We start from the raw sequence: 16450 nt of genomic DNA, 5'->3' as shown, positions 1-16450 counted from the left end.
TGTTATGAAAATATAAAAAATACAAGAGAGGACACAGCTTTGCTTTACCCATTCTTTTGCGAAACTGTTTGATGATATTATTTCCAGCATATCGTGTGATTCACTGTTTTCTTCTTCTTCTACCAGCTAAAAAGGTTATGCTAACAGGGTTGTTGTGAGACACACGTTCCATGCATAATAATTATTATTGAAAATATTATGTTGATAAATAAAATGTTCACACAATTACAAGAAACATCAATGAAAAAATTATTCCACAAAAAGGAGGTTTAGGTTTCATTTTAATGGCTTTATTTGAGATTCAATTTGATCATTATTGGGGTGGGACAAGAGAAAAATGTAGTTTTTGGAGGAGCTCCAGACTTATTTGGTATTTTAAAAAATATTTTCAAACATTCTTTTCTCCAGTTTTATTTTTTTAGGTTTGATCTCAGGACAAGTGAATTTACACAACTGCATATTTTAGTATTTTGTACATGAATTATTCAGGACCATTTTTCAGTGCCTTGTTGAAATACAAATATTTCATGTTCAATGTTTCCTTTTACAGTTAAAATTTTACATTTTATGCAAACCTATGATCTCAGTGTTCTAGTTCCATAAACATGATGCAACACTAAACTCTCAGTTCAAAGGTAAATATTAAATAAGCTATTTAAAACTTAAATTAAATGAAAAATAATAAAGACTGAAGCAGTTCTGTCCTGGGAGTGTTGGCGCTGGTACACATCTTGCACTGTACTTTCTGACTGTGACCAGTGGAGAGCAGTGAAAACAAAGACTCGCTATTCACCCAGTACTTTAACAGTAGTAACACTAGAGCTGCTTTTTCATGCAATTCAGAGTAAAGGGAGGTCCTACAAATTAATCATTGTTTAAGTTTACCACAATAAAATTCAGACAGCAGCATTTACTGTGGGGAAAGATCACAAGTAAAATCAGAATGCTTGCAAGATCATTGTGCTTTTATTTAGCTTTAAAGGCTTCACAAAAAGTGTCTGGTGGAACCTCTCCAGTCTGTGGTTGGAACTGCAAGCAACCATCGAAAGGCATTAAGTTGGAAAATCACTGGTTTCTGAAAAAACTACTACATACCCTAAATAAAATTTTAAAAACTAACTTTGTGATTTAGTTTTAACTTGCAAATATTATTCTGGGGTTGACATAATAATTGTGGTCGTAAATGTATTATTGCCTTATCCCGACTTTAATTATGCTCTGTATTTTTCTACTGAGAACCATGACTATACTTGAGGTGTCTTATATTACACCTGCTTGTTAGCCACAACGGAGCAGAGACGGTATCAGAAACTCTTGAAGGTCAGTCGTATCCTCCTGACCACACAGTGTCCATGTGGAAACTGCTTTAAGAATCACCCTATAGCATCGCTGTCAGACCTCTGAACACACTTCAGCGGATAAGCTGCTAAATATTGGGTGTAATTTAAACTCAATTAGCTGAAAACTATTAGTTTAAAACTAATTTCGCTTGAGGTAACTTCATGAAGATGGCTGGATAGCTTCATTCTTTTTTACACTTTGAGTTCAGGATTTCAAGTCCCCCCACCTTTTTTCTCCAGCTCAATGCAGACAAGACTGATAATTGTATTTGGCCTCAAAAATGAAGGGTCAAAGATCAGTGCTCAGTTTGACTCCATGTCACTAAAAGTTATGAATCAAGCCAGAAACCTCGATGTCATTATTAACTCAGACCTGAATTTTAACAGCCACTTTAAAGCTGTTACTAAATCTGCCTATTACCACCTGAAAAACATCGCTGGAATCAAGGGTTTCCCGTCTAGAGAACACACAGAGGAACTTGCTCATGCATTTATGTTCAGTAGGTTAGATTACTGTAATGGTGTCTTTACAGGTCCTAACAAGAAATCGATCAAGTAGCTGCAGCTAATCCAGAATGACATCAGTCCTCAAATCACTACACTGGCCTCCTGTTAGTCAAAAGACAGAGTTCAAAATCCTACCCCTGGTCTACAAAGCACTGAATGGTCTTGAACCAGAATACATCCAGGACTTATTAGCTCCATGTGAAGCATCCAGAGCCCTCAGGTCACCAGGACAGGTTTACCATGTGCTCCCAGATTTAGAAACCAAAAATAGTGACGCAGCATTCAGCTATTATGCTCCTCACCTGTGGAACAAACTTCCTGAATGCCTGAGGTCTACTCAAACTGTTGGCTCTTTTAAATCGGGCCTGAAAGCCAGATTGTTTACTGCAGCTTTCTCTTTGATACTAAATCTATTTTCTTGACTTTTAATGAACTTTTCTGCCTCTATAATCTTGGACTTAATGCGCTTTTATGTATTATTTCTATGATTTTATTGTATGATCGTAATGTCTACTTTTAAATCATCTTTATAATTAATTTTCTGAATGTATTTCTTTGCCATTGTGAAGCATTTCAAACTCCCTTGTGTATGAATTGTGCTATAGAAATAAATTTGCTCTGCCTTGCCTCTCCTATCATAATATAATTAAGAATACCTTTGACTGAAGAAGAAAAGCCTATCAGCCTGACTCAGTGTGGTCCGTTGGTTGGACATAATTTCATTAGAAGTTTTTATCACTCAAAGAGATTTATACAGGCTGTCATGTTTGTTGTTTTTGTTCAACCCAAGCGTTATTTGTTTAGTGCTCAAAAGGATGATTCAAAGTGGGAGAAGTTCTAATGCTGACCTGTGGGGGGCAGCAACACACCTCTGCTGCGCACATTTCATCAGAGGAAGAAGAAGGAAGAAGGAAGAAGAGAAACTGGGCAGGTTTTTCCTGTTTATATCACAAAATGTGAAAGTGAAGTTGTGTTTGCTGGAGGAGGAGACAAGCTGGAAAGGTTGCAGGAATGTAAGCCACGGGTCCGGCCGTTTTGTCAGCTGGGAAATGGACGAGATAAGGTCAGGAGCATCATTTGTAGATTTATTTACATAGGTTTATTTTTTTCCGTCATTTAAAAATGTCACGACAAACTGTTGATGCTGTTCAGATTATTATCTCGTTATTTCCTACACAGAGGGCAATACAGAAAACAACTGGACATTTAAATGAAACAAATTGTTAAAATGTTTTCTTCCCACAGGCTGTTTATGAAATATTAGTTTAAATTCAGTGTGTGGGTCATTATCTGACTGCCAGACTCTTCTTCTGTGGAAGTAAACATGTTAGCAGGTGGGACTGAACCTGACAAAAAGTCGACAGGCAGCTAAATGAACGGAGAAATAATGTAAGCAAGACATGCATAGTTTTAAACACATTTAGAATTCATTCAGTCTTTATTTAGCTACAGTCCTACACCTGAGAGAAAATGAAAGTGAAATATAAACCTGTCAATATGGTTTATGGATTATACTTTACTTTCTAATGGAGGCGATTTTTATGGTGGAAAGAGTTGAAAAAATATTCTTGAAGTTAGTTTATTGTTGTATGTAACATGATATTAATATTTTGCCATTTTTTCCTGTACATTTTGTTTATTTTAACAATTAAATATGTGTCATGTTATCAGTCCCCTTTTTAATGATGTGCCACGGTAACAGTTAAAGTACAATCTACTATAATCCTACTTTTGGCTGTACTGTGTGTTTTATGTGCTTTGTCATGTGTTTTTATCGACCTGTACACCACTTCGGCGCCTTAACCCTCAACATATTTAACATACAGGAATGACTGACTGTGAGAAAGAACCAGCATAGCAAAATGTTAGCTTATTTCTTCTCGAAACATTATTAGTCATGCAACATCATTTAAAAATGTTAGAGCCCATTAGTATTTTTAGGAGAGTCCTCCAGGACTCCGATACATTGGTATTTTTAAAAGCAATTTTTAAAACCGAGTGATCGGGAACAAAATGATTGACAGAGTTAAGAAAAATTATAATGATAGAACAAGGCGCTTGTAAGATATGACAAAAAATGCACCTCTGCAGTCTGCAGGTACCCCAGTCAGTAGGGTTACCTGCAAAACTAAGTTATGAAGCCTTTAAGTTATGAGCTTAAAGGCTTCATAACTTCTTTATTTGCCTACTTTATCACAAAGTCAGTCACTTTGTCTGTCAGGCTTCTGTTTTAGGATGCCTTTAAACACTGTCTGCTATGATATAAGTTTGCAGTACCTTCAGCTCGGTTCCCTTCACTCTGGAAACAACCTACATAGATCTATTCTTCTTTTCATGTGTAGTTCTCTTCATGCTTGTGAACTGTCTGATGCTTGCATTTCATCAGTTTTCTCATTTATACACCTTAATCTTATATGTATGTGACAGTAAATGAAAATAACCCACATAGCTTATTTATAATTTCTCTGTTCATCAGTTGTCATTGTCTTTGGCAAATAAATGTAATAATATAACTGTATTATAATGATTGCAATTTTATACTACAAGTATTTATTTGTTAATATGTAGAGAAACATTAAATTACTTACGTTTTTAATTTGGTTGGGCGTGGACAGTTGCCTAATTTAGTGCTCAAAATGAACATTAACTTTACATCAAAGAAACTCAACCTTTGAATGATTTTTTTCTTCAGTCCTTTGTTGGGCAGCCAGCCACAGCAGGGCCCAGACCTTCTGTCTCCAAACCTTAGGCCAAGACACCAGGAACTGATCCCAACACCATGTGGACCGGTGAGATGCCCAACCCTTTATCCCAACAGCATTCATCACTATTGTGCCCTGAAAAGACAAGTAGAAATTAAAATATGTAAAGAAACTATCACGACCTGAAAGTTAAATATTTAAGTGTCTCAACCCGTTGTGCCTAAATTTTCTTAGTTCTGTTGCCTTTTTCGATTGTGAACCTGGTCTTTAACTTGCCTAGACACACAGACCCCTGAACACAGGCTTTTTCACGTTCTTTGTCCCCTGTCTCTACCATCTTGCAGATCAAGCCCTGGTCAGAGCTGTCGGGGCTTTTGAGGCTCTATTTCTGCTTCACCATAACGTCTCTACTGGTGCTGCTTGGCCTCACATTGTCCAGCATCTATAAGCAGCACATGGACACAGACGTGTCTGATGAGGACAACTTTACTGTATCTCTCATCCAACTGATTGGAATATGTGAGTGTCATCACCATTTACTGTCAGTGTCTTCAGGAAGTGGTTTTATGGCACGCCTGTTAAGTGGTGATGAGCAAATCATAAACGTTCCATTTAATCAAGTGATGAACACTGAGGGTGTTCTGTGCGTGCTCTGATGAAATGATCCCATGGTGCTTGTGGGTTCCTGGTGATTCAGTTCCCCCCAGATAGCTTTACTTCCTCATTCTCTACGTAAACCATTACCAAGTAGCAGGGGCAACAATGGAATGTCTGAACACAAGAAGAGAAGCAGCTTCTACATTCACTTTGACTTGTGAAAGTTTACACGTCAGAAAGAAACCAGCTCACGTTCTCAGTGCTTAATGGATTATTAGTCATGTGAGCTGGAATGACTATAAAATTCTGAAACCTACCAGTCGTTTCAAACTGAAGAAGCCTCTTGGATGAAGGTGAAATGCCTTCAAAAACCTTAAAGAGAAGTCCAGTTGATTTTTACTGAAGTTCCTAGGATTACCATGACCTGGATGACTAAGAATCTTCATGAGAAACAAATGCTGTGGGTCATTTCAGTATTGAGTCACATGGTGATCAGAATAATTTATTATTATTTATCTGAAGATTTATAACACTGTAGAGCTCTTACTTTTTATAGCTTTGCTGGTGCACAGATTAAGATAAGGATAACTTGTAGTTTAAATAAAATAAAATGAAATAACTGTTGTGAAATTAGATCAGAAGAGCAGGGAAGTAACTGATTAATTGGAAACTAACTTTGTAAGACATTGTCTGTAGTCAATGTTTGTCTTTTGTGCTGCAGCTGAGACTAGTTATTCAAAGATGTTATAATACACTTTTGCCAACATTATTGGCATTTTATCACCTGAATGCTTGATAAAGCATGAAACATCTTCGATAACTTAATCAGTATTAGGAACATTCAATCAATCTTTATTGGTCATTACACACTTTCTCTGCAGCCTTACATATGCTGCACAATACGATAGCCAATACAGACAACCATAGTCCATCCATTATCTATACACCGCTGGAGTCTGTCTCAGCTGACTTAGGGAGAAGACAGAGGACACCCTGGACAGATCACCAGTCTATAGCAGGGCTACACATAGAGACAAACAGTCACACTCACATTTACACCTACGGACAAGTTAGAATTTCCAGTTGACAACCATTATAAAAAAACCAAATGAATGAAAATAGTATTATAGTAGTTTTATAGTCAGAAATATGTACCGAAGGTGATAGGTTGAATAATATGAAGCATAAGCTAAAATATATGCATGTATAGAAATACATTAAAGACATAAAAACATTATATACAAGAATATATTGTATATATATACTAGCATTCAAAAGTTTGGGGTCACTTAGAAATGTCCTTATTTTTGAAAGAAAAGCATTTTTTTAAATGAAGATAACATTCAATGAATAAATAAATACAGTATAAATAAATACAGTCTGAACATTGTTAATGTGGTAAATGACTATTCTAGCTGGAAACGACAGATTTTTAATGGAATATCTATATAGAGGTACAGAGGAACATTTCCAGCAACCATCATTCCTGTGTTCTAATGCTACATTGTGTTAGATAATGGTGTTGAAAGACTCATTGATGATTAGAAAACTCTTGTGCAGTTATGTTAGCACATGAATCAAAGTGTGAGTTTTCATGGAAAACCTGAAATTGCCTTGATAACCCCAACCTTTTGAACAGTAGTTTACATACACATTATATAGAAGTATAAAAGTCAATCAATATAAAGAATGCAACACTGGAATGACTACTACCATGTGTGAGATTTGCATGATCTTGTCTCCTGCAGTGTTCTGCATCTACTACATCAGCCGTGGCGTGCTGCAGGAGAACAGGCTGGAGCTGGTGGCATTTGTGTTCACCATCTTGGTGGTCATGATTCGATCGGTGGTGAACTTCTCCGTGCTGGGGTCGAAGGGAAAGCAGGAGCTGCTGGTGGGTCGCTCTGACACAGAACACAGCATGATGAGATGTTTATCTGAACTCTCTTTGGAATTATAATGATGGAACATCTGCAAATATGGATTTGGAAGTGCAGGCACTGAAAGTTGCACATTTATTTTAATGACCTTTTGTGTGTTTCTTTGCTGATTTACAGATGTTTTTTTTATGGATATGCAAAGCAAAACTTTACAAAGCAAAATTAGGATATAATGCACAGGATTACATTAGACTTCAGTACACCTTTGAATTCATCCTGTTCACCAAAAACTGAGTGTCATGAGGTAAAAGTTCTGTCTAATACCAGGCAGAACTTAGTCTTATTAGGCAGCCCATACTAGGAACTTTATTAGCATTCTGCCATAAGGGTAAAAACACTCACCAATCACAGTTGCTGCTGGCAGAGCTAAGCAAAGGCTGCAGCTTTGGTGTTCCCTCAAAATAGTGGCGGCTGGAATTATTGTGGTGAAAGATTTACATGCAGGGAGATGAACACTGTGTTTAAAATGGAGCTGCCTTATTGCTCGAGCCAAATCTTAGGCAAAACTTTTTTCATTTTCATTTTCAATGTGGTATGTTGCTGCGAGGAGGATGTTGTTTTCTGAGGAAACGGTAACACAGAGATAGTGGATGGAGGGTGAATGCCAACAGAGATTACCTGTAACCACAACCTACATGTAGTGAGTAGGACTAGGCAGCACTGGGCTTTGTCTTATTCAGATTCTTAACTCTCTAAATATGCTTCTTTCTATCCGTAAATTTAAATAAATGGAGACTAATAGACAACAGTCAAGGTTATATATAAATCATCATATGTGACACTTTAATAATGACAGACACTTCACTTCAAGACTGAGCTTTGACCTCACCTTAACCTTGCAAATCCCTCACAGTTTCTGGACAGTTCTTAGTGCTGTCACATTTTTATTCACTGTGAGTTTCTTTTTCACTACAATATAAAATCCTGCACTTTTACAGAAACAACACAACCATGGTTAGAAGTAGAGAGAACTCAGAAATGTCTTCTTTGCACTATGACACAGTTGCAGTGCCATAAAACACAGAAAAGAATAAATTAGAGTTGAATTTCTTTCAATAGTTCTAACAAAACTTTAAATGAGAAAATCAGGAATGGAGGAAGGAAGTGTCCCCTGGTTGGAGGTTCCATATGCTATGGACAGACTATTCCACGAGGCTTATTTACAGTTTTACAACCTCTACAAACTAGGTGTGTTTCACACTACTCTGCAGATCGACTGTAGAAAAATATTTCACCATGCTGAATGTATGCTTCAACAACTTGCTGACAGCTTGCTCCTCTGTATACTCTTTTCTCTTCAATATAGCAAAGTTAAAATGCCATAAATCAGGAAAATGAAGCAAGAACAAAAGTTGAGTAAATTTAGTTAAGGACTTAATTTACAAATATTGAAAAAACAGAATCCACATGTACAGTACATATTTTTTCAAGTGCCCACACCAGCAGTACTGGAAGAAATGGCAGCTCTACGTCAAACTGTCCCTGAGTTTTGGTTACATGACTTTTGGTGGTAGTTGACACACTAATGACTTCACAATTATGTAGAGGAGCACAGGGTTTTTTTCTTTATAGATTTGCTTTCAGAGTTTTTTTTTTTTTTTTTTTTTTAACCTGTAAAAAAAAACCAAAAAAACCAAAAAAACATTTAAATGATATTTTAACCTACTAAGATACTGATAAGGTAAATATCATGTCAGCCATGTGTTATGTCTGCACTCTTTCTCTCTGGCTTCATGCAGCTCTAACAACCTTAACAAGAAGAAGAGGCAGAATATGTGTTACCTGAGAGGCAAAACCCAATGGAAAAGTCAGCTTTCTTTCTGTTGAATGGCGTCATGGTTCCTCCACTTGATGTCACTGTTGTATCAGTCCCACCTTGTTGTGGTCATAGATTCCTGTGTCTTGAGGGAATGTAGAAAAGTGCACATTGATGCTTAAGGCTGGATTTCATGGCTGTTAGCTGCCGTTTGCTCCACTCAGTCCATCCATCCATCCATCCATCATCTGTACACCGCTTAATCATTAGGGTCATGGGGGCTGGAATCTATCCCAGATGACTTAGGTGAAGGCAGGGGACGCCCTGGACAGGTCACCAGTCTATCACAGGGCTACACATACAACAAACAATCACTCTCACATTCACTACAGACAATTTAGAATCCCAAATTAACCTCAGGATGTTTTTGGGACTGTGGGAGGAAGCCGGAGAACCTGGAGAAAACCAACGGGGAGAGCATGCAAACTCCAAAGATTCGAAGAAGAAAATGATTTTGGCTTTTGCAGAAAGAGAAAACATCCCTGTTAGTGGCAGCAGTGTTTCTTCTAGTTGAAAGAATGTAAAACCCAACAGTGTCAGTGTAGCCTACACAGTCTGACACAGCCATGCCTATCTCCCAAACACAGCGCTGGAGAATGGTCTGGCTGCACCTCAGTGTCATTCTACTACAGGAGGGGAAAGGTCTGGATTGTTTGTTTTTCTTTCAACAAGTCACAGTCTTCTTGGGTGAGGCTAAGCAAAGGTTGCAGAGATGATGTTCCGGTAAAACAGTGAAAGTGGAATTGTTATGGTGGAAGATTTATACGCAGTGAGATGAGCTTTGCCATTAAAAGGGCTTTTTTTTTTACTGCACAATCCAAATATTCATCAAAACGTGCCACTTTCAGCATGTTCAGTAGGTTGCTGTTTGGAGGTTATAGTTCTTGTTGTGACAACAGCAACACACACATAATGGAAGGGGAGGAGAGAGCTGCATGAAATGTGCAACAGTCTTATACTTAGCGTCTGCATCTGTTGAGTCAGATTATCCAACAAGTAGCTGCTGTATCACTGGTTAGGTTAATGGTATGTAGACTCTTGATTAAGTGTAGTCACTGAGTCCTGTCTGAATAATGTCAGAGAGCTGCAGCAGACCCTGCATGTTTGTTTCTCTCAGCAAGGCTGTGTGGATGTCAGTGTGTCCACCCTTTGGTGCACACTAACCTGAAAATAACTGATTGTTAAAGTAACTAATTAAACGACTGACATGACTTATGGTTTAAACTTGTGTTTAGTTAGGATTTCACTTAGAAACATCATCTAGTTGAATTTTCAGGATTTGTCCACTAGTCTGGTAAATGACTAAATTCAGGCAACAATAAAGACATTACTGTCAACTTTACTATACCTGTTTGCCAATAAATGTCTATGTGAAAACATAAAACACTAAGAAAGTGACATATACTGAACAAATATAGAAATGCAGCAGGTTGTAATTCATTCAGCTACATTTTCAGTTCCACCTATTCTTTTTATCACTGAGGAATAAGTACTTGTTGTTCCAGCATATAGTATCTCTCCAACAGAATGGATGGCAGGTGGAGAGTGGGGTCAGTAACAAGTGCATCCACCTTTTGAACTGTGTAGTGCCACACATCTGCAACACATAGAGTTAAAGAGCCTCAGTGTAAAACCAGATGTTAAAAAGGGGATGAGTTCAGCATATATGCATTTGCCAGATGTCGGTTAGTAGTTAGATGTTGTAGCCTTTCACATTAAGTTTAATTAAATTAAAAAGTTACCGGCCGTGATGTGTTTGTGTCGCAGGTTCGCTTTGTGTGCATCATGAGTTTGGGCGTAGTGCACGTCTTTTGCACTCTTCTGCTCATCCAGAGGCCCAACATGATGGCGTTCCGTGTGGGTGGGGCCTTGGAGAGCCTGCAGGAGCAGTATTTCCTGCTCAACCTCTGTTTCTCCATGGTGACCTTTGACCTCCAGGCTCAGGTACGTCTGCATTCATCTACACCAGGGGTGTCAAACATACGGCCCGCAGGCCAAAACTAGCCCGCCAGAGGGTCCAGTATGGCTCACGGGATGACTTTGTAAAGTGTGAAAATTATGGAGAAGACTTAGACTTAGGCAGACTTTATTAATCCCCAGAGGGAAATTCTGTGGTTACAGCAGCTGGGTATTCAACAACAAGGGGGTAAACAACAAGACAACACAGAATATTAGGGTCAGGTATAAAGTGAACGTAATCCAAAATACAAAAAAATAAAATATAATAAAATATAATATAGAAAGAAAAAAAATAACAATATATACAAGAATGTACAAGAGTGATACAGAAATGTGCAAATGAGGATGTGCTTAATGTGCAATGATAGAAATAGGTGCAGATAGTTTACAGATGTAATGAATAACATTTAGAATGTAAAGTGTCCAGTATGTACAGGAGTTTAGTCAGCAGGCAGGGTCTGTGAACTGCCATACACGGACACTGCAAATTGTAAATTTGTAAAACCGTGAATTTAAAATAATTTCTAGATCTTTACAAGTTGTTTTGCTCAAAAGATAAAATACTACATTGTTCAGTACCGGATCCCTGTTACTGAATGTTTTGTGCCTTTGTATATACAGTGATCTCTAAGTTGTAATGTGTAAATGATAAACTGAGGCGTAATATTGTTGAAATTTAACTTACTTTTCTTAAGGAATTTCAGGTTGTTCATAATGTTTTGTAAAAAGATAGTTTCTTAAATGTGAACATTTTCAGGATGTACTGTTTTGCTCTGAAACAGAGGGACAAATTAGGATTTGTCATTATTGAAAGGTTAGTATGATGGGATTTTACTGGTCACTTGAGATCAAATTGGGCTGAATGTGGCCCCTGAACTAAACCCCTGATCTACACAAATACATGACAGGCAACCGCTCCTGTGCAAGCAACAGTGAAAATTTAGTTTGGTTTTTTTTTGGTTGTTTGTTTCAGTATTGGTTCCAACAAATCACTAAAGCCATACTTGCTCGGGACTAGAATTACCTGTTGACCTCATGTAATTTAGAAGTCATTCCCTCACATCTGTGTTTCGTGGGGCGCATTTACAAAGAGCAGTTTTGTCTGTGTTGTACTTGAACTAACATTATCTGTGGATGTGATTTGAACAGGCTTCCACATAATAACTGCTGGGCCTGCTGAAAAACAACAAAATGCTCCATGCTGCCATGCATGTCATCCATCTAATCATTCTTCAGAGTTTCACTCTTCTGATGAATTTGAGCTTTCTGTGAATAGGTCTCCACACTGTTTTGTGACTTGAGGCTCCGGAATTTGCGCCCAAAATGCTGTTCAAACTTTTACTTGTAAATGCCAACGCAGCTTCCAGAAATGCGAGAGTGATGCAGAAAAAAAGTGCAGAGAAAATACAACCAGAACTTTGCAAACATCTCTTTTTAAATCACAGCAAATCACAGAGATGCCAATTCCCACAGAACTATTATTATTACAGGACCTTTGTGTTTGCCAAATCACGGAAACGTGGATTTTGGCAGTGGAATTTTTACTTTGCAAATTACAGACATGACAGATTCACAGACATCCTCCAAAATGATTACAAACAACTAGGAGTCCCCAAGTATACCAGTTCCGAGTGAATAGGACTTAGGATATAAAAGTTGGCTTTGCTGCCATTAATGAGATGTTTGTGGCTGAACTGTTGTCTGTTTCTGTCATCACAGAGTTCATAAGGTGTGAGAGCTTTACCACAGTTCCTGGAAAGACTTTAAGCAGTTGCCTATGGCTGCATTTGTTTTGAAGAAGTAAAGTATTTACATTAATGAGAACAGCATTTTTTTTCTGGTTGTGTCAGATATCATGCTCCTCACTGACGCACAACACAACACATGCGACTGCAGCAATTTCAGGTCTGGTGATGCTTCTGTTGTTGGAGAAACTGGTGCCACTTTTCTCCTCCATGCTATTGGTTCAAAATGACTGACTTGATAAAGGCGGTCTGGTTTTAGAAGAAGAGAGACAAAAATACAAGAACTATAGACTGGATTCATTAACGTCGTATTGTTGTGTGGCATTTTCAGCTGTGTCTGTGTATCCTGATCACAACGACAGACTCAGCCATGTCCACCACCAACACCATCATCCTGGCTGTGGGAGTGGTCTGGGCCTGCCTGACTGCTGCTGTAGGCGCTGTTGCAGTGAGTGCTGTTCTATCTAGTGCTGTTCTATCTTCTGGTCACACCAAGAGACAGTAAACTGACTAGTGACAAACATATTATACAGGGTGTCCCTAAGGTCTGGACACATAGGAAGTCTCATTAGCTATAATGTTTTTGCCTCCACAGATTAAATAGGGCTTTGTCGAAAGAAGAAAGAGTTGAACTGGTATTTCTCAGTGGACGTGAAGGATGGACATATGGAAAGACAGCAGATGAAGTTAATGCACATCATTCAAGGAGGATTCCACTTGGCTTTTCCACAGTGACCAAAGTGGTTAAAAAGTTTAAAGAAACAGGCAGTGTCATGGACAAACCCTGTTGTCAGCAGAAACTAAAGAATTGGTCATGACCCCCCAAAAAATCACTTCCCTAATCCGAACCCTATCTTTCGATATGTCCATCCTTCACATCCACTGAGAAATAACCCGTTCAACTATTTCTTCTTTCGACAAAGCCATATTTAATTTGAGGAGGTAAAAGCATTATAGTTAATGAGATTTCCTATGTGTCCAGGCTTTAGGGACACCCTGTAGAGGATACAGTCAAAAGCATATGTGGTTGTAACCCCTTGTTGTTTTGCAGGTGTTAAAGGAAGCCAAAGTGTTGGTTGGAGTCTTCATGATGCAGAACCTTCCTCAAGTAGCCTTCTTTGTGTATCTGATGTACACGGTAGGCTGACAGTAACGTTTCTCTGAATCCATATTATTACTATGTGCTTTTTATAGTGGACTGGGTTATACAGATGCTGATCCATGGATGACTTAAGTCCTTTTCAGACATTAAATGCATAACGTAGATATGGGCCACTTTATTGTTCCTCACAGCATCATTCAGACGTCCCCAGCACACTGATGGAGAAAGCCGTGGTGCACACACAACATTTAGTCATGCGTGGAAGATTGGACATGACATTAAGTGCTGTAACATACAAACCAATGCCATAACAAACAGTAGACTATATCTAAATCTGCTATGTATCAAATGATAATGTAATTCAGGTGTGAAATAAATGCACTTAGTGTTGTAAAACATATATTTTTTAGAGTGCAGAAGAAGTATCAGATGGCATATAAAATAATTGAAAGTTATATTTAAGTGCATTGCTTGAATACTTAGTTACTTTCCACTGTTGCAGAGTGCCGCCACCAACACACAAATAGATGCAACGTAAGCAGCACTTCAGTTCATGACCTGTTTAAACTGCTGCTTGAACGAATCCCCTTCAGTAAAACACACTGAAACGTTGACACTGATATGACGTTCACTGTTTTGAAGCACTTTGTACACTTAGAAATGGATTTCTGCAGTGAAGTAATGCGGTTTGCTTTAATCCCAGGTTATAGAGAAGTGGTTCCATGACAACATCTACACTCTGGAGGCAGCTGCTGTCACTGGAGCTGCCATTTCACTGATGATCAAAGTGGCTTTATTTTGGGGCCTTATCAGACTGGTTCACAGCTTTGGACAAGGCCTGAGAGAGAGAAGTGAGTAAACTGGCTTCACTGCATTTCTGTTTCTGGGTTTCAGTCCTTCAAAAGTAACTCTGAGCATGAGGGGAATATTTCCATGGCAGTGTGTGTTCACCAATATATAAAAATCCTGGACCAATTTTCTTAGTATTCCTGATTGTAAGATTTTTTTCTGAATCTGCAGATACTGAGTGTGTTTATGTTGGCTAAAACGATATTAGAACACTAAATGCTACTTTTAACCTGACATTCTGTTGATGCTGTTTTTTGTTCTTGTTTTGTTTTGTTTTTTACAGTGTTTGCATCCAGCTAGTCTTAAACCAGGTCACGGCTGCATGCTGAGTGCCTAATAAGAGCATTAAGAAACTTTAGCACTGTAGTGCTAACCACAGAACTCCAATTTCTTTTCAGCATTAACGCCACCAAATCGATCACTCTACATTTTTTTTAACGTCTTTTTTTTTTATCCAAATGTGTTGTTTACTGTATTGATTTTTTTTAGACTTTGGCCTTTTTATAGAATTTTCTGTAAATCAACTCCTCATTTCCACCTGGTATTAGCACTGATCTGTACCTGAATACATAGTCTGGATAATGATATCTAATCCACGAGTCTTTGTGTTTACACCTGCTAATAAAATGCATCATCTTGATTGTATACAGTTTGTTGCCAGTGCAATATGAATGATAGTAGCTGTCGGTTTGTCAACAAACTTGGCTCATACCAGGTAGCTGTGCTGCTGTTTGCACTATATTTCTTTTCTGTTGCCAAGCAGACATGACTTTTGCTACCTGTAGCTTTTCTCAGACTTTTTTTGAATAAATTATTTTCTTCAGAGTGTGGTCAAACTGCATAGATTTACCCCTGGCTGAGATCTTATCACAGTGGGAACCTGACCAACCCCAAATGTGGTCTGACCAATCTGATCACATTCCAGTCTCAATGTGCATTTACATCTTATCCTCTTACCCTCATTTATACAGATACAGATCACACTTAACACCCATCCACTCACCCATCATCCATACATGCTTAATTCTCATTAGGGTCATGGGGCAACTGGAGTCTATCCCAGCTGACTTAGGGGGAAGGCAGGGGACACCCTGGACAGGTCACCAGTGTATCACAGGGCTATACATAGAGACAAACAATCACACATCTACAGACAATTTAGAATCACCAATCAATGCAGATAGATCCCAGGACGTGAACCAGGGATCTTCTAGCTGCAAGGCGACGGTGCTAACCACTGAGCCTCTGTGTAGCCCCACTTAAAGACCAGGTATAAGAAATATTATTTTTATAGATTTCCATCTAAAACTACATAATATGCTTATCATCTTAGACTGGGTTAATATGAATTTTTAATTTGTACTTTTACTCTAGTATATATGGTGTCCCTAAAGTCTGGACTGATGGGAAATCTCTAACTATATTTTTTGCCTCCACAGATAAATTATAGCTTTGTCAAAAGAAGCAGCAACTGAACTGGTACTTGTCACTTTTCCTGTGTCCAGACTTTAGGAACAACCTGTACATTGTAATACCTAACTCCAGCAGAAATCCATTCATAATGTAACTTTTTCATCTCAAAAGGTAATTTTTGTTTGTTTCATGGAAATAATATTCAGAGTTTACTGAGTTAAGTGTTCTTTTTAAAATTGTAATTGTCTAAATGAAATCATGTGCTCTGTAGACTACTACTTTGGGCAACACTGGAATATTTTCATTAACAGATGTCTTTCACTGAACTTTGTGCTGCACCTTATTGCAAATGTTTTTTCATCCAAAGTTCCTAATAAAATATTAAAAGAAGATTGCTGCTTTGATGTATTACTCAGTGAAAAAGAAAGCATTTGGATATAACCCCAGTTCCATGACTGGCTTCTCTGTGGATCTCAGAAC

General features: G+C 38.1%; 1 protein-coding gene across 1 annotated transcript; it reads left to right on the top strand.

Annotated features, from left to right (window-relative positions):
• The first annotated feature begins 2753 nt into the window (after positions 1-2753).
• Positions 2754-16360, top strand: LOC111564756 (uncharacterized). Its single transcript, XM_023264542.3, has 9 exons — positions 2754-2910; positions 4540-4636; positions 4894-5068; positions 6895-7040; positions 10670-10846; positions 12938-13054; positions 13658-13744; positions 14412-14559; positions 14841-16360. Exons 1-9 carry the CDS (start codon positions 2897-2899, stop codon positions 14855-14857), a joined length of 978 nt encoding a protein of 325 aa, XP_023120310.2. The 5' UTR covers positions 2754-2896; the 3' UTR covers positions 14858-16360.
• The last annotated feature ends 90 nt before the right edge of the window (positions 16361-16450 follow it).

Source organism: Amphiprion ocellaris, chromosome 8, assembly GCF_022539595.1.
Source record: "Amphiprion ocellaris isolate individual 3 ecotype Okinawa chromosome 8, ASM2253959v1, whole genome shotgun sequence".
Lineage (NCBI taxonomy): Eukaryota > Metazoa > Chordata > Actinopteri > Pomacentridae > Amphiprion > Amphiprion ocellaris.
The sequence above is the reverse complement of the archived record's forward strand: the minus strand, read 5'-3'. Positions and strand labels throughout refer to the sequence as shown.